This window comes from Myotis brandtii, unplaced genomic scaffold (genome assembly GCF_000412655.1).
Source record: "Myotis brandtii unplaced genomic scaffold, ASM41265v1 scaffold419, whole genome shotgun sequence".
Lineage (NCBI taxonomy): Eukaryota > Metazoa > Chordata > Mammalia > Chiroptera > Vespertilionidae > Myotis > Myotis brandtii.
The window spans coordinates 1,009,548-1,032,172 of record NW_005366075.1 but is presented as its reverse complement, the minus strand read 5'-3'; the positions used below and the strand labels follow the sequence as shown (position 1 = coordinate 1,032,172).

The 22,625-nt window shown below is 47.6% G+C and overlaps 1 protein-coding gene across 4 annotated transcripts in view; it reads left to right on the top strand.

Moving 5' to 3' along the window:
- Window positions 1-22,625, top strand: part of PTCH1 (patched 1) — a 67,631-nt gene that overhangs the window by 8,266 nt on the left and 36,740 nt on the right. For 3 of the 4 annotated variants that reach the window (XM_005873741.2, XM_005873740.2, XM_005873739.2), the window contains 7 exons: window positions 14,592-14,781; window positions 17,976-18,045; window positions 18,142-18,233; window positions 19,610-19,808; window positions 20,105-20,226; window positions 21,218-21,365; window positions 22,172-22,303. In XM_005873741.2, the coding sequence (XP_005873803.1) occupies window positions 14,651-14,781; window positions 17,976-18,045; window positions 18,142-18,233; window positions 19,610-19,808; window positions 20,105-20,226; window positions 21,218-21,365; window positions 22,172-22,303 (894 nt within the window). In that variant the 5' untranslated portion in view covers window positions 14,592-14,650. The remainder of the gene's footprint in view (window positions 1-14,591; window positions 14,782-17,975; window positions 18,046-18,141; window positions 18,234-19,609; window positions 19,809-20,104; window positions 20,227-21,217; window positions 21,366-22,171; window positions 22,304-22,625) is intronic. The other variant, XM_014545689.1, reaches the window with a different exon arrangement.

Genomic DNA, 22,625 nt, shown 5'->3' with positions numbered 1-22,625 from the left:
CCCTGATTTAGAACCACTGGTTTAGATAATAGATTCCAATTGGAAGAGCCATGCTTTGCAGATGGAAGGCTTTTATTATGATGGAGCTGCAACTGCAAATGCATGGCCTTGACAAACGCAAGAACTTTATTTTGTGAGGTACTCTCTCATCCCCACATTTACTGGCCCAGGTAACTAATGTTTTTCAGGCTAATTTAAAATTTCTGTCTTTTCCTTAGATTGCATTAAAGATAAAATAAACACCATGACAAGTTGGGGGTAGGGCAGGCCATGGAAGAAAGAAAGAAATTTATATTCAAGTGCTTTTTCCTCCGGTGACTTAATTTTGCCAGATAGACCTTGTTGCATTTCAGCTCCAGTAGGCTGAAGGGATTCGGCATGGAGGTGACTTTGTAAAAAGCAATAAAAGACACCTCTGGATTTTGTTCATATTGAAATAACAGCTTTTTTCCCCGGAAGTCCACACCGCAGATTATTAGCTCTCTGGTGGTCTAGTTCTCCAGATGTTCCTGTCACAAACCACTCTTGCCCAGGTGTCCTCACGCAGCACAGCCAGAGGGACTGAGTCAGCCAGAAAGAGGTGGGATGGGTTCTGCCTTCACTGCCCTGTCCCGGGTGATCACCCAGTGTCTGGCCACTGGGGCTGTCAGTTTAGGTGAATACCACAACAGACAGAAAGACAGAAGGCATTGCTACTCCTTTCCACTCCTCGCTTCCCTGTGCACGTTTACAAATTAAGAATGTGTTTATTGATTACATTCCAATAGTGGGCGCGCACACACAGGTAGAAGCAGTTGTGGTATTTCTTTCCGATCGGGAGAAAAATGTTTAAAAACAATAATGGATTTAAAAATAACCAAGAGGCTCAGGTGCCTTCTCCCAGGTCAGCTGACCCTGTGGGTCCCCCCTCTCTTGTCTCTGCTGCCTGCCACTCTTCACCTCCAACAGCGTTAGAAGCCAAATTGGGCGAAGGGGTGTTTCAGATGCCCGTAGCGCCACTTGGAGGCCCCCGAAGATGACAGCTTCCAGATGTACGAACTGCCGGATCCGTTTGTTTGGATTACGCGCCACAGCTGATGGCTAGATTAACGCTGGCTGGACAGGCTATGGGAGATTTGTCTGGTTTCCACAATGCCATGTTTATATTTCATTGGGCTTTCTCCTTCAAAGCTGACCTCCCTATGACCCCGGAGCTCTGTCCACTCAGGCCGAGCTGTAACTTGTCAGCCCTTCTGTGTTGGGGGCTCACAGTTCAGGAGAAGGGCTGCTTCTGTGGCTGCCCCGTTTTGTCGGGGCAGCGTTCTGCCCAGATTGAGCCACTGGAGAGTATAGTCTGTTCTGGGGCAGGTAGGTGTGTGGGTAAGTGTTGGTGTGATTTTAAACATGGTTTGTTTGTTTGTTTGTTTTTAAAGCTAGTATGGAAATATCTTTAAATTAAAGGGGAGCAGATTTTAATAGAGGCCATTTTGTAGAAATATAGTATTTTAATGGACCACTATTTTGACAATATTTTGGGGGGGAAAGTTGAGGGAGGTCCAGCTATGTGTAACATCCCCAAATAATGGTCATACCCATATGATTCTATTACTGTGACCTCCTTTGCCCCTCACTGACTCCAAGAACCCCCTTCTGCTTGCTCCCTCCTCCCTTACCCCTCACCGTCTATCCCTTTGCTCATCTTCACCTCTGTCCTCCCTTCACTCCCTCTCCCTCCCACCCCTTCTTCTACCCACCTTCTCCTAAACTGCCCAACTCATTTCCTCCCAGTAGATCTCTGGAGTGACTAGCGTCAAGTCTGCAATGGTGGTAAATCCAGTTAGTCACACACGGGCAGGGAATTCTGTATGTTTCCACCCTATTGGATGCGGAGCTAGCTACCGTGTGCACCGTTGGGGCTCTGACCTTCGTGAGGGCTGTTTCCAAGACCGTCCTCTCTGCTGGGGTCTTGTGAGCAGAAGATGTGCCTCCCCCATTGAGGAGTCGTGGCATTTTTATGGACTTTCGAGGGAAATGTAGAATCCACTGGCCGGTGGAGTGTGACGTCAGCGTCGGTCCCCTGCACTTCATGTGTCCAATGGAATGAAAGCGTCGGTCCCCCTAGCACAGCGGTTCTCAACCTGTGGGTCGCCAGCCTGTGGGTCACGACCCCTTTCACAGGGGTCGCCTAAGACCACCGGAAAACACATATATAATTACATAGTGTTTTTGTGATTAATCACTATGCTTTAATTATGTTCAGTTTGTAACAATGAAAATACATCCTGCATATCAGATATTTACATGACAATTCATAACAGTAGCAAAATTACAATTATGAAGTAGCAACGAAAATAATTTTATGGTTGGGGGTCACCACAACATGAGGAACTGTATTAGAGGGTCGCGGCATTAGGAAGGTTGAGAACCACTGCCCTAGCAGTTCTGACATGGTTAGTGAAACGTCCACACGCATATTCCGAGCCAAGCTTTCCTGAGTGGAACTCGCGCCACAGCCAAAGAGAGCACAGAGCTTGCACAGAGATGAAGAGGACAGACTTCTGCACCCACATTTTGGCCAACTGCACAGTGTTAGAGGGTCCATCCACACGGAGTCCTGGGCGGCGAGGCTTTGCTCCCTAAGGAGGGAGCTCCTGGGGGTTTCTCTCCGGGAACCTCCCTGGACTAGACACAGGTGTTGTCAAGGTTATCAAAATACAAATGCATTGCTTGTTCTTTGCTGCCACACTCTGAATTTGGGTGCTTTAGGATAATAACTAGATTTTTCCTCTTAAATTGGATTTAGCGTTGTTTTTTCCTTGACACTGCAATATCTGTTTTTCTACATGTACTAGTATCTTAAGTTTCACAGAAATAATTAGCCTTCCAGAACAGTAGAATGCTGCCATTAAGAAACTGCCTGACCGCCGTGGAGATTTCTAGGAGTTGCATCCTGGCCTCAATCACTTCAAGACCATGACTGTCTTGTTATATTTGGGTTTCGAGTATGGTGGGAAAAACAGCTGTCATGTGTTAGGGAAACTGTATCGTTGGTGGGCAGTCGGGTACCTGCTAATGACTGACAAGTTTGTTGTTGGAGAGATTTATAATGTGGAGTCAGGACCTTATTTCTAACCCATAACCCAGGTGTGAGTTGCCCACATCGTCCACACTGCATGTGGGTCCACAAACCTCAACTGGTTATGATGGGGAAGCTAGTGCGAGCAAGTCCCCATGCCAGAGACTCATCACTGTTAGCGAGGATAATGAACAGAAACAGATTTTCCCAATTTATCAAGCGCGATAGCTTTCAGTTACTGGTGAAACGTGTTGCAAAAGTAAGCAGAAGGAACTGGAAGGGGGCTTTGTTAAGTCAATGTGCATGATCCCCCCCACCCCAATCGTTGCTTAAGGGCTTCTGGCCCCTAGCTCAGGAATCCTGCCCAAAAATGCCAGATGTATTACACAGTCAAGTACTGCAATGTAAACACTGCTCTGTGCCATGAGGCAGGGTGGTCTATCTCCTGTTTAAGAAGAGGGAGAGGTTGAGGGGGGAACGAGGGGTAAGCCCTCTGCTCCGCTGTGAGCAGCCATGGCCCTGTCATTGGGGTTTTGGGCTGCACAGTCAAGGTTTGGAACTCTAGGTGAATTAATGCTTTGGACTGGCAAAGAAAAGCAGCTTGAATAGGGATGCCAGAGAGAGCAAGATTCAGCTCGGATAATGTTGCTTCTTTGGGTCAGATAAGTATATCAAATGTTGAACCAAATGTGGGGGGGGGAGGCGCGGGCTGATAGTAAGAAAGCTATTGACTTCCTAGCAGCATCCTTGGCATCACCCTTGTCATCCGCTGTGAGTTAAGTTGAAAGTTGAGCAGAGCAAGTGGCGGAGAGGCCAGCTTCCTTCCCCACCCCCTCCTGTGTCTGAGAAAGCCTGTTGGGTTGGTGAATAGTCTGTGTGTAAGCCCAAGACATATCACGGAGTTGCTCTGGTGTTTTGTAGCACTGGGGAGTGTGGGTGGGGGGTAGCTCAAGATATGTTGCAAAATAAATGGCCTTCCAGTTTCTAAATTTAAGTGAAGAATCTAATAATGATCTTTTGGAGGTGAGGAAGTAACTGGGGCCCGTAGGGCCACCCCACCGGGAGATCTCGGGGCAGGGCTGCCAGCAATCCAAGGAGATTGGATGCCAGGCGTTATCTGTGCATCCAAGTCATGTAACACTAGGCAGTTCTTAGATGGACTAAATTCAGGGTTTTTAAAAATTAATATGAAGGTATTTTGTGAGTTAGGAGGAAATGGGTTTCAGTTTGAATTTGGGGAATTGTTACAACAATCTGAAATAAGGTTATCCTGATCTAAGAAATCAGTTCTGTACAGAGATTCCAGAAAATTGCTTTAAGAAACAGTGATGATAAAAATAGGAATTTTGAGATTAAAGAAAGTGTAAGCTTCTTTGATGCTCTCCCCCCCACCACCACTTTTTTTTTTTTTTTTTTTTTTTTTAATTCTCCCATCTTCTCCACCCCCTTCCCTGACTTCCTTTGCTCCTTTACTGGGGAAATCAGAAAACTTCACAAAATAGATATAGATATCAAAATGTGTATTTTTAAATATAGGCTTTTTAAGAGAAAAATAACAAAAGAATTCCCCCAGCTGCCTAAGAAATTCTTTCCTCTTACCTGACTTCTCCCCATGAAGCTTATGCATTGTTGTGGTAAGTTTTAAAAATGATAAATATATCATCATTTCAGTCCACACATGATCCAGAAAAAAAAATGCACGCGTTTAATACCTTGCTTAATTGCAAACAAAGCTTACAATTTGAGAGACTTCGGATTAGGACGAAATATCTACTAACTGTTCTTTCTAGAGATTTGGGGAATAGGATGACCCTTTTTCCCCCCCTTTTTTAAAAAAAATAGGCTACAGTTTCACATGGCTCCCAAAAGAAATCTCTCTCCCTTTTTGTTTCCCACACCAATTGATTTATCATTTTGCTTGCAAGCAGATCCAGAATGTTAGGGCAAGAACACACTCACTTTTTTCTCGTAACTTTTTTGTTGCGGACCGAAACCAGTTGACTTGAATAAATTTTTCTGAGGCCTGAATGTAGCCAGCAACGTGGAAAAATCTTACCATTCAGGGCCGGCTGAATGTACATTTCAGCCACACAGTAAGCTGCATTGGTAGGCACTGGACTGCTAAATACAACCATTTTTCGCAGCAGCGAGTTAGACAGGTGATTAGCATAATTAGCACTGAGCAGCTATACATATGGTAATGCTGAGTGTGTAAATGCCAGCTGCGGTGTAAAATTTATGTCAGGGGTCGGCAGGGCTGTGCGAAAGTATTGTGTTCCAGCTGCAGGTCAGGGCCCCCAGAGCTTACCTCCTTTTCTCTCGTTGGTGAATACGCCAAACAGAAGAGAAAGACAGAAGTATAACAGATACGGCTTTGATGGAACAGCCCAGTTCTGTGCAAGAGAGACTGTCCTATAAAACACACACTGGCACACACTCGCAGAAATCCCATTACTTTCCCTACAAATTGTTTTGCTTCATGCAGGGTCCCCATGAGCAGCGACCAGGATGGGGGCTCTGGGTAGTGAACCGGCCCGATGGTTTCTGGGAGGACAACTTGTAGAGTTGCACTTCTGCTTTTCTCTCCATCCTCCTGCCCCCTGCCCCCATCCCCTTCACTACTCCTGCCCACATGGTTTTCCTTCAGATGAAAGGGGAGGGGGTCCCCCACTGGATGGGGTAGTGCTTGTCCTTTAGAAGAACGGGAACAGCCATCAGAGGAGGCCTTAGTTCACCTTGGAACCTATGAAGGTTCCAACAGGGCGACTCTTCCCAAACTGCTTAGCTGGTTTGGGCAGAGGGCTCGCAGTTTCTTTGTGCTTTGTGGCAGCTGTGCTCACCAGTCCACCTACCACCCCTAGACCATTAGATAAGAAAGGAATCACAGGTTTCTTGTTTGAGAGGAGGACAGTCTTGAATGGCTCATGCCCTTGGAAATGCACAATGGGGGGATTTATTGCCAGGATGAGTTCAAGCATTTTTGCACTTGAAGCATTTTTTCCTGCCATGTCCCCATCAGCCCCCACCCCCACCCCGCCCCCCTTTTGGCTGGTGGCTATAAGGTGTGGTGGTGACAGCATATAGTTCACACCACCACTGACCTGGTGATGAAACTTCCGCCCTACACCAGGGGGTCCTTATGCATCAGCCCCTAATCCAGCTAATCCCAATGGCAACAAAATCATGAAAGTGGCCCCCAGTGACGGGGCGGGCGTCTCCCACACAGATGCAGAGGGAGGGATCCCTCGTGGGAGATAAATTGGGCGCCCCTGGTGTTTCCCAGGGCGGGATTCTGCGCTGGAAGGTGGGGACTTGCATGGTCTCCTCCCCCTTCACGCACAAGGAGGAGGCCAGTGCAAAGAGCCCAGGCAGGACAATGGCAAGAGGACTGTTGAGAGCAGAGAGGAGAGGTGATGTCAGTCCCACAGACGTGGAGAAGGGAACTGGGGTTAATGTTATGCATCAGCCTGAATGCTGTGAGGGAGCCCACTGCCACACAAGCCCTGGGTTTTGTTGTTGTTCTTGGCTTGTTTTCTGTTATTTTTCTAGTGGAGACTTTAGCAGGCCTTAACCAAAAACGGAGGACTTGATGATTGCATGCTGTCTTTGGTGCCTGGGTGCTGCTTCCTGGTTCAGCATTCCCTCGGGAGCAAGCCGGCTGTGTGTGGGGGGGACCCTCCTGGGCTTGCTCAGCTCCTCAGAAAGACAGGGCTTGGGTTTGCATCTGCAGGTTTTTCAGCCCTTGAGCAGTGAGGTGAGATCATGGTAGGACCTTGGACAGTCCACAGCCGGGCAGGTAGGCACCGAGGCTAGAGCAGAGCTCTCCTCCGCTGTGTCCTGCCAGCAGCCAGGGACAGCTTGGCTCTTAGGCTGTGATTTCACTCGGCCTGTCTTAGGTGGGGTTGACCGCAGCCCCCATTTGCACAGCAAGCCGCTCATGAAGAGTGGGCCTCCTGACAGACACAGTGTCATTTTGGGAGCTGGCGGCCCTGTAAGAAATACTGGGAGGTGAGGGGGACTGTGGCAGGCAGCAGATCCAGTGTGGGCAGAGTGCTGGGCTGACCTGATCGTGTCCGACAGGGCGAGCGGTTGGCTCCCGGGAAGGCCATTCAGAGGAAGCAGGCTGAGCTGCAGCAGATGGCACCACAAGCAGCTGTTGTGGGGTCTTGCAGCAGACACATGCTCCAAGGGAGCCTCCAGCGACTTCTGCACTCCACCTCCCCACCCCCACCCCTTGTCTCTGGGGACGGGATGGTGTCCTGCTTTTTGTCTTGTTTTTGTGGTTTTCATCTTGCTGGCCTCCCTTCATGAAGGCAAATTCTCTCTGGGCTATCTGATTCTAGCATTTTCCCATGGCAACACCCAAGGGCACAATCCCACAAGGAGAAAAACAGCCCAGAGCTTAAGCAGCAGTTGGCTAGTCATGAATAAAAGAGATGGATGGAAAAGTGACTAAAACTCACAGCCTAGGAGTTTTCAGCCAATTGCCCAAATTACTGAATCTTCATTTTTTTTTTCAAGTTAGAAAATGAGCTGGTGTTCATAATTTTGCAGTTGCACCCTTTTAGAGATGGGTACTTTTTTTTTCACCCTCTTAATAACTAATCGCAACATTGAAAGAGGGACCAGAAGTAACTAAAGGGTGTGTGTGGGGGGGGGGGGGGGGGGATCTAGCGTTTGTTCGATAATTCATGGGATTAATCAAATGCAAATGCTACGCTTGCATATACACAGACCCATTTTCCTAATTGGACTCTGAGTGGGTACTTTTCAGGCTGAAAGGGTCATTTGTTTTGACTGATTGACTTTTTGAGGCTTTGAGGAGAATTAATATCTTATACAGATGACTGCCTGTTCCCAAGGCTCTCTCTGTATTGAGGCTGTTCATTCATTTATTCATCCGACACCCTGAGTGTGCCCCGGCGAGCCTGGTGAGCCGAGGTGAGTGGGCAGCGGAAAAACACTTTGGTTGGTCGCCCAGATTATCTTTTTGTGGATCACAATAAGCTTTTGCGAAAAGCTTTTTTGCATGAATGCCACAGGCGTGTATTAAGCCTGTGCAGAAGGCTGAGGCAAGGGATGAGACAGCAGGCGGACGCCACGAAGCGGGTGTCTTTGGCTCACTCACCACGGATCGGAATAGCGTGGGCCCAGCTGTGGCACCCAGCGTGGAATGGTTTCTCACCTGTGCTGGCCCTTCTTCGCCTTGGAAAACTAGACTTGGTTTGCTTCGGGGAGGGAGGGATCCACAGAGCTTGATCAAGAACTTCGCAGGAGTGATGCCCTTTTACCCAGCTCTTTCAAAGAACTGGTTTGAGCCTCAGGTTTCTGGAGAACCAGACAGTGGAATTTGCAGACAAAGAGGCATAGGGCCGCTTGTTCCCTGGGCCCTCATCTCTCTGCCCCTCTGGGACCAGGAAGAAAATGGGGCCTGACCACGGCTGCCCATGAGGCTCTACTGACAAAACTGGGTCTCCTCAGGGGTGTTGGGAAATCTCGATGCAATGTTGTTGCCTTTTAAAGAAAGATACCAATCGTGCGCCCTGGGTAACACGGTCCCGCATCCTGAGAGCTCCAGCCGTGAGCTGGCTCAGGTCTGGTGCGTGGGGTTTGGTGCTCCCAGGCTGTGTCCTCCGCTGGTGCTCAGAGGCCACGAGGCTCGAAAGGCAGTTGGACTCGGGGTTAAAGGGTTGGTTCTGCCTCCTGTTGTCTGGGCAGCCAACTCTGTAGTCACCCAAACTGCAGCTACGCGTCTCCTCTGTCACTGGGTGCTGATACATACCCAGCGATGAATGAATGAATGAATGAATGAATGCAGCCAACTCTGTAGTCACCCAAACTGCAGCTACGCGTTCTCCTCTGTCATTGGGTGCTGGTACATACCCAGCGATGAATGAATGAACAAACGAACAGGTGCCTGCTCAGCTACTGGTTAAGGGCTTGGGAAATTTCACATTACTGTCGATCCTATGAGGTTAGTAGTAGCATTTTTATTCCATTTTAACAGAGAAGGTTACTGTGGATTAACGGTATCGTGGGCTCGTCCCAAATCTCAGCGCCACCAGTGGCAGGGCTGGGACTCAGAACCCCGGACTTCTGGTCCCCCTTCTCATCACCTGTCCAGTCCAGTGTGCCCCAATGTCATGGGGGAGTGACACTGAGCAACATGTTTATCAATAAGTAAATAATGAGTGTGAAAGTGCTTTGCACGTGGGAAGCACCACACAAGTATAAAGGTTATTTTGTGTCCCAGGATCCTGAGGCAACATGTTTTTCTGAGCCTTGTGCAAAGAGGTTGGAGGAGGAAAAGACTGTAGGACTCAGGATATTATAGAGATGCACGTTATTTTGAGCTTGTTTTTAATTCAGACTCCTACCAAGTAGCTTCATGTTTATTTTTCTCTTGTCACATGGAAGCCTTTAATCGTACATGTTCAGAAAATTTAAGAGACAGAGATAAACCCCCAAAAGGGAAGCAGCTGAATATTCCCCACAAACCACTACAACAGCAATGATGGCTGTTCCCATGGCTGTCAGTATTCCTACATCTACATCACAAATACCAGATCTTATGGTTCATTCTGCTCAGTAGTAAAAAATGACTGTGTGCTATTTCATGAACATTCAATTATTTTAAAAATAAGAGAGAGGGGCTTTGACCGTGAAGATGGAAAGAGAAGAAAACCATTTCTCCCAGGTCACACCTCTAATTTCAGTCACTTGAAATGGGGTCAGTGGGGCTTTCTGAGAGCCAAGCTTCACACGGGTGCATGATAAAAAAAAGCCAGCAACGTGAGGAACCCCTCTGGCTGCCACTGGGCTGTGATTTTAGGATAGGAGCATGTGTTGGGGTAGCAAGTCAGATGAGTCCGTAACATTGCTCTGCCCAGAGGGGTTTCCATGTCTGGTAGCTTGTTCCAGAGTGCCTCGGGGCGAATGCCAGTGTCAGAGCATGTGAATGCTGTGCAGTTTATGACACGGGTGCCCCAGGGAAGGAGCTCAGTGTACCTGCGGTTGCAACCAAGTGAATGACATTATCATGGTGTTGCCAGGGGCCAGCCACACTCACCTCCTTTTTCTCCCTGCAAAAGCCAAACCTAAGCAGCTTTGCTGTTGCCAGTTCTTCTGCCCAGAACACTGCTCCCCTCGCTCTTCAAAGTTACTTCCTTTTAGGTCTTCCCTGGCCACTCCATGGGAAGTGGCCTGTTCCTCCCCACCACCCAGGAACTCGGAAGGCATCACCACCTCACCTTCGTTTCCTCCTCGGCCCGTCTTGTGCCAGGAGATTATGTTACTGCATTGCTTGTCTGATGCCTCTCTGCTTCGCGGGCCAGCCAGCCTCTTGGAGCAGAGGACACACTGGTCCCACCCACCATGGACCCTACGGCTTAGCATATAGCATGCACCCCCCACTGCTTGGCAGATGAATGAATTGTTACCGCCATTTGTCAAGTAAAGCGGGTGTCAACTAGACTTTGCAAAAATCACTGAATAATTTTGCAAAAAATTCTTAGTCAAATATAAGATGAAACAATAAGTAAAATGTGGCCACGTAATGTGCAAAAATAAATGGAATTTCACAATGCTAAAAAGTAGGAAACAGCATAGGTGGTTGAGGAAACTAGAATTCAGGGTCTTGCAGCGCTAGTTGCTCATTCCACCCGTGATGATAGTCTTACCTTGGTTGAAATTGGTTGTCACGTTATCCAAATATTCCTGTTTATCACTTGAGCATCGAGATGGAAGAGCAAAAAGGTTTTCAATCCCAGGCACCTGAAAATATACACCTTTATTAGCACATCTATCTTAAAACATCTAAAAAGGTGACGTTATGGAGCCCCTGGTAGGAAATAACATCGTTTCTGAAGACCCCTGTGATAAAGTAATTGCTCTGGCCTGAGACTGGCTGGAAGAGCGTAGTCGGAGTCCCCAGGGTGAGACCTTGCATCCCGCCATCCTCGTGGGCGCCCCTCCCGGGGTCAGCACCTTACTGACCGTGGCCCCAGGCCGCTGCTCTGCTAAGGGGCACAGGCCTGGGCTCCTGCTCTGGTGCTGTTTGTTGTTACCTCACTGTCTCCATTCACCTGAAGTTTTAAGCTTCAATAAAGGTAAAGGGAGTGCGACTTCTGTAAGCAGACCAAGAAATGGTGTGCCAGCCAGCCCTGAGGGGACGGAGGAGGCCTCCGCGAGGCCGGGCGTGGGGCCCTGGTGGCAGAGCCAGTCAAGGGAAGCGGCCGAGCTTGTAAAAGGCTGAACGGAGCTCCTGGGTGTGCTGTTCGCTTTTCAGAGGGGACCCCCGGGCTAATAATTGACTTTTTAGTCTCAAACTACTTTTCTGTCTCTAGAGAAGGTGGGATGGAGTGTAAGTCAGCCCACTAGCTACTTGGTTAAAGAAGCATTGCAATCTCTGCCCGAGGAGCCAATCAGAGCCTGGCCGCGGGCAGCCTTCACCATGACTGAGGGCAGCCCTCACCCTGGCCGCAGGCAGCCTTCACCATGACCGAGGGCAGCCCTCACCCTGGCTGCGGGCAGCCTTCCCCATGACCAAGGGCAGCCCTCACCCTGGCTGCAGGCAGCTTTCACCATGACCGAGGGCAGCCCTCACCCTGGCCGCGGGCAGCCTTCACCATGACAGAGGGCAGCCCTCACCCTGGCTGCGGGCAGCCTTCACCATGACAGAGGGCAGCCCTCACCATGACAGAGGGCAGCCCGCACCATGACAGAGGGCAGCCCGCACCCTGGCCGCGGGCAGCTTTCAGGAGCCTCCTGGAAAGGGCCGGTGGCATTCTGTACCTTTATCCTGCATTGCAGGCTGTTTCCTATGTTTTCCTGTGGTCTTTCTTAAATGTCAAATTGATTGCAAGCTCCTCCCTAATTCCCCAGGGCATTTGTCAAAGTTCTGCCTGAGGAGTCTTAACTCTTTTTGTAGCCAATTGATCATTTCTCTCTGCCTTTTCCCCCTTCTCTCCCCTCCCCCTCTTCCTCTCTGATGCACACAGTCTGTTCATGTCCAGCCTCACCTCACAAGTTCCACGGTGGCCTGGGCCACATGCATGCGCCTGCACAGATGACCCCCAGTCTGCGGATCTGGGCTGGTTTTCCTAATGAGGGCATTATTTGCTTTTTAGCCTGCCCCCTTGTTTATAAAATATGCCAAGAGAATGAAACAGCCCGCAGTTCCCAGTACTTATTTACTTGCTCAAACCAAATGTTTATGTCCTTGAATACTAAACTCCAAGAAAAAGGATTCCTCCTCCTGGGAGAGCTGCAGTGATCGCTGAGGCGCCCTCTGACCAGCTTAGCCGCAGGCCTGCCTCTGGGCGAGTGCCACTATCAGTACCTTCAGGAACTTGCAGACTCACTTGTGGGCCTTGGAGTGTGTGGGGTCAGGGGGCTCTAGGGTTCTGTTTGCTGCTCCTCAGCCCCTTCCCCTTGTCTGCATGGGATCGAAGCTCAGCCCTCCCCTCCCGCCATACCTCCCAGCCAGGTGCAGCATTCCGAGCTTGGCTCGTTCTAAAACCACAACCTCGGGCCTGAGGAAGAGACAAAGGGAGTTTGCAGCAACAGCGCCTCTTGAGCCCAGCTGCGCTGGCGTCTGGCGAGCCCAGCTTTGGCTGGCCTGCTGGAGTGCGGGCTTGGTGCTGGGGCAGGGGTTCTGGCTTCCTCAGCACGTTCAGAATTACCTGGGAGCTCCCAGAACGCAGGCTGCCCGCCCGAGGCGGCTCGACCTGGCACCTGTGTTTTCTGGATGCTGACCAGGTGAGTCTGAGGGAACCGGGTTCCAGGGCCTGCCCCTGACAGCTCCGGCTGACACATTTGGTTCCTCTCCAGTGGGCTTTCCCGTGCGCATCTGACGTGAATCCCATTATTCATCTTCTCCTGGCAAGTTTTATGCTGAATACAGTTTGTCACCTTTCTTTGTTTCTTTTTCCACAAAGAGAAACATTTCCTTGTTACCTTCGCCAGATTGTTTAAGAGAAGAGTGTAAAGTGAAGCCATTTATCTTGAAATGTGCTGTGGGGGCACCTTGTTTATACAAGTGAAAGAAATTGTAACAGCGCTATTTGGTCTGGTCTGCAAGGAAAAGGTGTCTGAGTTTTCCGGCCCCTCCCCCCTTTGCACAACAGTGCAGTAGTTAGAAGGTGCACAAAGCACCCATGCATTAGGTTTGTGCATGTGACAGGACAGTCCTTCATGGGTTTAGCAAATATTTTTTATGTTTATTACTAGAGGCCTGGTGCACAGATTCGTGCACTGGTGGGGTCCCTTGGCCTGGCCTGCACCTTCTCACAATCCAGGACCCCTAGGCGGGTGTTGGACTGCCAGTTTCAGCCCAATCCCCGCAGACCAGGCCAAGTGACCCCACCAATGCATGAATTCGTGTACCAGGCCTCTAGTATGCATATAAGATCTTTCGTTAATCTCTTCCCGTCCTCTCCCTGCCCCTCTTCCCTTTGAGATTATCAGTCTGTTCTATGTTTCCATGCCTGTGCATTGAGTATCTGCCCTCTGGTAGTCAGTGTGCGTCATAGCTACTGGTCAAATGGTCACTTAGGCATATATATATATATATATATATATACACTTATTAGAGGCCTGGTGCACAAAAATTTGTGCACTTGGTCTGGTGACATGCAGGGGACATGGCACTTCAGACAGAGGGGAGAGCATAAGTAAAAAGAGTAAAAACAGAGGAGAGGACAGCACCGTGATGGCGAACCTTTTGAGCTCGGCGTGTCAGCATTTTGAAAACCCCTAACTTAACTCTGGTGCCGTGTCACATATAGAAATTTTTTGATATTTGCAACCATAGTAAAACAAAGACTTATATTTTTGATATTTATTTTATATATTTAAATGCCATTTAACAAAGAAAAATCAACCAAAAAAATGAGTTCACGTGTCACCTCTGACACGTGTGTCATAGGTTCGCCATCACTGCTCTAGTGTCTAGGGAGATCCATCTGCCACCAGAACAACTATTCCCAGAATTCCTGGTGCTCCCCCCGCTCTTGATTTTCCCTTCCTGCTCTGTCTCCATCCCATGGCCTCCAACTCTGCCAAGTCCTCCAAGCCACCAGCTCTCCCTCTCTGCTCTCTGTCTAGTGGCTTGGGGAGCCAAGTTCCCCTGCCAACTCTCCTGCTCTGCTCTCTGCCTGGTGGCTTGGGGGAGCAACTGAGGGAACCACGTCCCCCAAAGCTGCCAGCTCTCCCACTCTGCTCTCTGCCCAGTGCCTATGTATGCAAATTAACCCACCATCTTTGTCGGGTTAATTTGCATATCCACTCCTGATTGGCTGGTGAGCATAGCAGAGGGACAGTCAATTTACATGTTTCTCTTTTATTATATAGGATTGGTAAGTATGGGTATTATTCCTGATAACAACCATGTGACTGTTACTCCTCAAACATCAGCCCCACACTTTCATAACCAGAGTTTGTTTATCATGTATCCTCTGCTTCTCAGAGGTAGCACATAGAAGGTGAAAATGTGGGGATTGTGCTGTTCTAATTGAAACTCGTACATGTTTATCAGTTGGTGGACGAGTAAGTCGTGAATTAAATTATACTCGCCAGAAGATTGGAGAAGAGGCTATGTTTAATCCTCAACTCATGATCCAGACCCCGAAAGAAGAAGGTGCTAACGTCCTGACCACAGAAGCGCTCCGCCAACACCTGGACTCAGCACTCCAGGCCAGCCGGGTCCACGTGTATATGTATAACAGGTAAGGTGAGGCCATGGGAAGAGGCTGCTCGCTTAGGCCCCTTTATTTTAATAAATAAGGTTGCCCTAGAAATACAAGTGGGGTGTTCATTCAAATAGTTTTTTAATGAAATGATTTTTTAAATGAAATTATTAAAAAAATTAAAAAAAACCTTGATCCATTTCTAGAGTTTGGTAACCCAAGACATGACTTTATAATGTATTTTCAGTAAGTATTTAGTCACTATCCCCAAATGTGTATGATCCTTCAAGCAGCCACTGGGATGTGATACAGTACACCTATTCTGAAGATGTTTTATTACTTGAGCTGTTTTTAGAGCAGTCAGATTTTACATTGCCTTTGGTCAGCTTGCAAGGAATAAGGAAAGAATAGAATAGAAAAGAAAAACAAAGAAGTTACTGCTCATTATTTTGTAGTCACTGTAGATATTAACAGGTGTTGGTTTGTGTCACAAAACCAATAGAGGGTGGAGCCACTATGGCAAATTTCTGCTGATAGATAGGTGGCATAGGTTAGACTTATGCACAGCTTCACAAAATATTACCCTTTAATTTCATAGCTAATTTAACAATGCTGTGGGTACAGTAAAAGCAGAGGAGGAGTTCTGGCACTTTTTCTTATCTATCTGAGCTGTGAGATATCAGGGTGGGGACTTCACATCTTGTCCAGCACTTAGGTCAGGGCAGGCACCTGGAGTTTGTTGACTGCCTGACTGCCTGACTTGATTCATTTAATTGGGTCTTCTCCCTGAGCAGTTGAGATGACTATTCCTAAACCCCATTTCCAGGGGACCACTGAGTTGGCATTTATCTAACTCTGTCCTGCCCCCATAGGCTTTCAACACCAGGAGGAAGCGGCAGTGTAGACATATTCAGTGGCCAGGGAGACTGAGGGAGAATAAAATGAAAGTCTGTCCTTGTCTCTGCTGTAACCTCAACTCTGCATGCACTTTGCTGGGTGAGGAAGCGGCAGTGTAGACATATTCAGTGGCCGGGGAGAATGAGGGAGAATAAAATGAAAGTCTGTCCTTGTCTCTGCTGTAACCTCAACTCTGCATGCACTTCGCTGGGTTGGCTATTATGTTAGACCCATCCGGCTGGAGGCAGGATTCGGGGCCCAACATGACCTTGGGACACGTCACCTAGTTAGCACACTCTTGTCTCCTCCCCTGTAAACTAAGTTATGGAGTGTTTGCTCTGTGTCCTCAGGAGGGTCCCAGAACAAGATCAGGCATTTTTTTTTTTTTTTTTTTTTTTTTTAGTTTTATTTCTTTCAAACGGCCGGATCGGGCAGCGGGCTGTAGTTTGCCCACGGCTGTGTTAGACCCATCCGGCTGGAGGTAGGATTCGGGGCCCAACATGACCTTGGGACACGTCACCTAGTTAGCACACTCTTGTCTCCTCCCCTGTAAACTAAGTTATGGAGTGTTTGCTCTGTGTCCTCAGGAGGGTCCCAGAACAAGATCAGGCACATGTTTATGGGAAAGGGCTTTAGGAAATGCCAGGGGGTGTATCAGCGCTCTTGTCAGGCAAACTTGGGTGGAGAGCGCATCCCAGCTCTCACCGGCACAGCCCTCCAGTCTGCCAGGAGCTTTGAAGGGAAAGCCACTACCTGGTGCAACTTAGTAAAATGTGCAAGTGGAAATGGGTGTTCCAGGGCCACTGTGCGCATGCCAGGTGCGTGCCTACGTGCTGGAGCTCACCTGGAGGGGCTCGTCGCTTACTTAGGAGATGTGGACGCATCTGTACAATGAAATAACACTTTCACTGAGATGGAACCAGAGGACTTTTATGCATGAACTGGAAAGAACACCTAGTTCAACCCATCTCATTTTTTTAGGTGAGAAAATTGGAAATTAGATCGATTAGAGCATCTGTCCAAGTTCATATAGTTATTAAATAGTACACAGCCAGGTTTCATACCTCTCTTATGGCTCCAAGCCCAGTGGTGTTTCTAACCACAGCCATGCCCTTCTCAAGCAAGTTTAAATGAGTTAATTGATCAAGGGATGTGAAGTGAGAACCTACTCATGCTGGATAGTCTGTGTTGATGCGGTATGGAGTTAGAATATGAACATTTACATAGTGGATGGGTGGGCAGATGGATGAATGAATTGATAACTTGGGTCCTGTGGAAGGAGCTGAGAGTCTAGTTAGGAAGAAGAAAGAGTTCAATATAGATGAGCAGGTACACAGCCAACACGGGCAGTCTCCGCTGCAGGTGCTCCTGGCGTCACGCGGGAGGTCTGACCAGCCCGTGCTCAAGAGAAAGGGGTCATTCTTAGGAGCACTGGTCAAAGAACGCTTAGCAGGAAGGCAGCCTTTTAGTGGGTCGCCAAGGGGTGTGAGGGCTGGTGCCACAGGGAAGAAGGCCAAGTCCAGAACTCTCCTTTGGGTGATCAGTACAGCAGAGCAGTGTGGAGGGAGCTTTTTATATTTATTTTTTCTTCTCTTGGATTTCTCTCCCCTACTTTTTCCAAATTTCCTTTTTTCTTTCAAGTTAGACTTATCTTCCTTAAGGCATGGGCTTATATAGCACTCTTTTAGGGATAACAGTGCTCTATGATAATATGTAGGTGCTAGATGAACGGTAAGTGCAGGTCAGTATACTTAATACCGTTTCTACAGGACAAGAAGAGAAGACCATAAAGTGGGAAATGGATATACCTGGCATTGCTTGCAGCATTCATTCATGGTTAAGAGTAGGAAAGTTCATTGTGAACACTGTCTATTAATAAGGACATTATCTGCTAGTAAAAAAAAAAAAAATAAGGCAGTAATATTTTCCCACCTGAATATGTTAATACATTATAAGCCTTACCGATTTAGTCTCCAGTTATTTTGCATTTATGATAACTCAATCTGAATTATTTGCCCTGAAGTTGTTTAATGTATGTGGAAAGCAGATTAATGGTGTAAACAAGATTATTGGGAGAACACTTAAGGAAACAAGACTTCTCAAGTACTTTGGTAGTATTCATTTACATAAACACCCACACGTTAATTACAATTGAGTATTAACTATTCATTAAAGCGAGCTTGTTGGGTCTCTACTTGGCAAAAGCTCTGCTCGTTTTGACAGATACTTAAAAGTGACCAAAATCTCGATTTGTTCTATATAGTCTATAGTTCCGGTTTTGCACTGAGTTCCTTACTTTATTGCAATGAGAAATTTTTGTCTCTGCTCTTCACTAGGCAGTGGAAATTGGAACATTTGTGTTACAAATCCGGAGAACTTATCACAGAAACAGGTTACATGGATCAGGTATATTTTCTTTTTTGTTTACAAAGAACATTCTCAAAGACACCCCAGTGGTGTGCGTCAGCCTAACGCTTGGCCTATTCTTTTTAACTTTGACAGATAATAGAATATCTTTACCCTTGTTTAATTATCACGCCTTTGGACTGCTTCTGGGAAGGGGCCAAGTTGCAGTCTGGGACAGCATACCTACTGTAAGTGTATGATTTTGTTTTCTGGCGTCTGATTTCTAAGCTCTAGAATGTTTTTGATATTACTTTACCATTGTTTATTCTGTTTCAGTTTTGAACAAGAAGTAAAAACATTGAAATTCCATGTGCATTTTTTGAGTGAATAGTCTGGGGAGAGAGAGGTCTGCAGCAGAATATTTTTCCTCTTAAAAAAAAAAAGTTCTGTAGGCATCATTAAATTTCATTCACTTTTACCAACCTATTTATATGCAAATAAAATGCAAATGGTTTCAGAGTATGTGTGATTTTTAACTCTTTAAAATGTTGGCAGTTTTTGCAGACTGCACTCAAGCTTAGCTTATCTTTTAAGGAGAGAATTTATTAGTGGGTTCATGTCAGAACTAAATATCTTGAGTGAAAATTCAAGATCTTCCTGAGGAGGAAAATGTTAACCTTTCTTGGGATCACATTAATGACATTTAAAGGGGAAATCTGCTATCTTTGAAGGCCCTGCTAGTGGGTGCTTCGTAGTTTAGCAGTTGGATATTATATACTCCTCATCATTTAAAGAATAATTGCTAATCAGTGTCGACATTTTCAGTTAATTATGCAGGAGTTAGTGCTTGAGTTATTGTTTCTGTCCTAGCTTGCACATCTCTGCAAAAGCAATTTGCAGTGGCCATCCCCTGACCCTCAGTGTACAGTTTTAGATGGGAAATAAGGGGTTTTGTGTTTTCTGGTTGGGAGATTCTGAATAATGGCTTCAGCCTGGTTAAGCAGCTACAGTGTGGTTTGAACCACATAACAGGCAGCCAAAAGCCTTTCTGGTCTGTCAACAGCACAAATTCAAAAGTGAGTGTGGGGGGAAGTGGCCTTGATGGCGGTGATGGCGGAGGCGGCAGGGGGCTTAGGGGGTTGCCTGCCAGGCTGTCAGAGGGAGCTCATAAGTATGGGATTATTACAGGTAATGGAGATCAAATATTTTGATTGATGACATTGACAAAGTAGTTATTAGGCTTGCAAGTGCTAATTTGATATTGCGACTCCCTCTTTTTTCTTTTTTTTTTTTTTAAATCTCAGTCTTCTGTTTAGAAGCACCACTGGCTAATTTTGTTTTTCGGTATTAAAATACAGTAGGTGGGCAAGTTCAGATTCCTTGTGCCTTCATTCATGCATCAGCCCTCTGCTTGCCACCTTCGTTGGAGTTACTTTCCCGACTTAGGTTTGCATGCACAGACCGGGAAGGGAGCAGTTTGCTTTTTCATGCCGGGGTCCCAGGATGGCAGCATTACCAGAATCCTCATGTGATCGGCGCTAGTGCGAGCACTCTCCGCGGTCTTGTCATTTTCCTGAGGGTTCGGAAGCCCCTTCATTGTCTTGCCTCCTCATTTCTTTCCCAGAGGTAAGCCTCCTTTGCAGTGGACAAACTTTGACCCTTTGGAATTCCTAGAAGAGTTAAAGAAAATAAACTACCAGGTGGACAGCTGGGAGGAAATGCTGAACAAGGCGGAAGTTGGCCATGGCTACATGGACCGGCCCTGCCTCAACCCAGCGGATCCAGACTGCCCCGCCACCGCCCCCAACAAAAATGCCACCAAAGTGAGTACATCCGGGATTCTTCTCAGGACAGGCAGGGAGAACACTGCGATGGTTTCCCCCATTCTTCGCTTTATTCTTTTCATTTTTAAGATTTCATTCTCAATGACTCCTTTTGTCTGTGGCACTAAGTTTGTTTATAGAGCGAAATTCTGCTGTAAGATTTGCCATACGCCTCTCATTAGCCTTGTTTTTAATGTTCTCGCTGAAACAACCAAGCCCTGAATGCGCTGGGTTTTAACAAGGCATGTGACCTGCCTGCTAATTCCCACAATTATGTGGCTGTCTTTCTATTCTAGCCTCTTGATATGGCCCTTGTTCTGAGTGGCGGATGTCATGGGTTATCCAGGAAGTACATGCACTGGCAGGAGGAGCTGATTGTGGGTGGCACGGTCAAGAACAGCACTGGGAAGCTCATCAGGTAACCCAACACAGGGAAACCCAACCATCGCGTTGCGTCCTGTCCCGAGAAACCACTTCCCTCTGACATCTGCAAGTGTATTGGTGTTAATGCTTCCCTGCTCTCCTAGCTAGCTGTCTGTTGTAATAGCATCTTAGAAAATAATAGCAGACCAGACCAGCTTGAAAAGGCACCATGTGGGGCATTTTTCGAGAACATTTTTGTCGTTTTCATCGAGACTGTAGTTAGTGAATATAGGGTTTTAGATCTGCCCATTGTGTAGAAAATCGGGGCACACATGGTCACAGCATGTGGAGTTAAGTGGTACGAGCTGAATGCCCTTGTAACCTGTTAAGCCAGCGGTTCTCAACCTGTGGGTTGCGACCCCTTTGGCGGTCGAACGACCCTTTCACAGGGGTCGCCTAAGACCATCCTGCATATCAGATATTTACATTACGATTCATAACAGTAGCAACATTACAGTTATTGAAGTAGCAACGAAAATAATTTTATGGTTGGGTCACAACATGAGGAACTGCATTTAAAGGGCCAGAAGGTTGAGAACCACTGTTAAGCTAAAGAGAAAACCAGCCAATGATGGCTAACCAAGAATGTCCCGTGGGCACTGCACTCCGTGCTGTCAGCCACAGGCACTCATCCGAGCCTGTTCCCTCGGGAAAGCCATCTGGGATTTCTGCACAGGCGAGCGGGCAGGGGTGAGCCCAGCGTATCTGGCCAAGCTATCTACTCCTCTACCCTCCCTGTTTCATTGAGTAGAAACTGAGAAAGGAAATTGCCTATTAATTTAATTTTGGGGTCTATCTGTAGAAGGTTTGTAAGGTGACACCTTTAATATGGTGCATCAGTCTGTTAAATAAAGTAACACCCGGGTCCGGCTGTAGTGGAAACCTGTGCTCGTGTAGAAGGATAGGATGGCTGCGGGAGAGTGGGGCGCAGAGAGCTGCTTCCGGGGGTGCTGATCTCTGCCTTCTCACCACCACCCCTCGTCCAGTGCTCACGCCTTGCAGACCATGTTTCAGTTAATGACTCCCAAGCAGATGTACGAACACTTCAAGGGGTACGAGTATGTCTCACACATCAACTGGAATGAGGACAAGGCCGCAGCCATCCTGGAGGCGTGGCAGAGGACCTACGTGGAGGTAAACCGCCAGCGTCCTGACACCCACCTTTGAATCTGGGTACAAGCCCCTTAGTTTCTAAATACTTCATTCGAATGATGTTTTAAAACATTTTTTTATTAGAATTTATTTTCAAAACAGACCGAGTCTGGGAACCTGTGGGATGAAAACATTTTTCCCTTTTCTTGATATTGAAAATCTTAATATCTGTGGGACGCACACGCTAATTGGGGTGCCCTGGAACATTTTGAGTAACCAATTGTGAACTCTGGAGTTAGGCATAACTGTTTAAAAAAACAAAACAAAACACTTGCCGCGCAAGAAAAGGTGTCTGGAAAGCATTAGCAAGGCATAGACTCCGTCACAGCTGCAGTGCCCTCGGTTAGGTCATGTGACAGGAGCTGGCCTTTGTTTCCCGAGCAGTGACCTCTCCTGAGCTGCGTGCGACCTTTGAAAGGTGGCCCGAGAATGAACGGGGAGGGGTGCCCGTGAGAGCGCCTTGTTTTGGATTAGTGGGAACTGCTGGAGAGCCTCGGGGCGGGAGCAGCAGTCCTCCCGTAGAGCACATACAGCCCTGGGCGTGAACTTCGATGACACCGGCTCCCCACAGCCCCACATGCTCACTGGATTAGTGCTCACCTTTGCTGTCCCAGGTCCAGGGTCATCGAGCCCAAGTTCAAACCTAAATCGTGCAGAACTCTTGATAAGGCACCAGAAAACCAGTGGGGGTCAGGTTGCAGAGACGCGTCCCTGGCACCTGGGCTATGTATTGAAGCTCCTTGAAGCACTGGTTTCATCGGGGACGTTTCCTTCTGTTTTGACCACAGGTGGTTCATCAAAGCGTCGCCCAGAACTCCTCTCAGAAGGTGCTTTCCTTCACCACGACGACCCTGGACGACATCCTCAAGTCCTTCTCGGACGTCAGCGTCATCCGAGTGGCCAGCGGCTACTTGCTGATGGTAACCGTCCGTTCAGTCCCCCCCGGGGGTTGGGGTCTCTTTTGGTTTTGGGTTTTTACCTTTCCGTGACGCCTCCTGCTTTTTAACTGCTCTTAACACATGTGCATCTCAGACAGAGAGAGCTCAGGCTTCATAGCAGTTTGAGAAGCGGTCGTGTGGAGTTTGCCCATCTTTGATTTGTACCATTTCATGTGATGTCTGTAATGTAAATTTTTGTTGTTGTTGGATTTCATTAAGTTTTTTTTTTTACCTTTTGATTTGGGGTGATGGGTGGGGGAAAACATTAGAATCCTTACACATTCTAATGTTTGGCTTTTGTGTC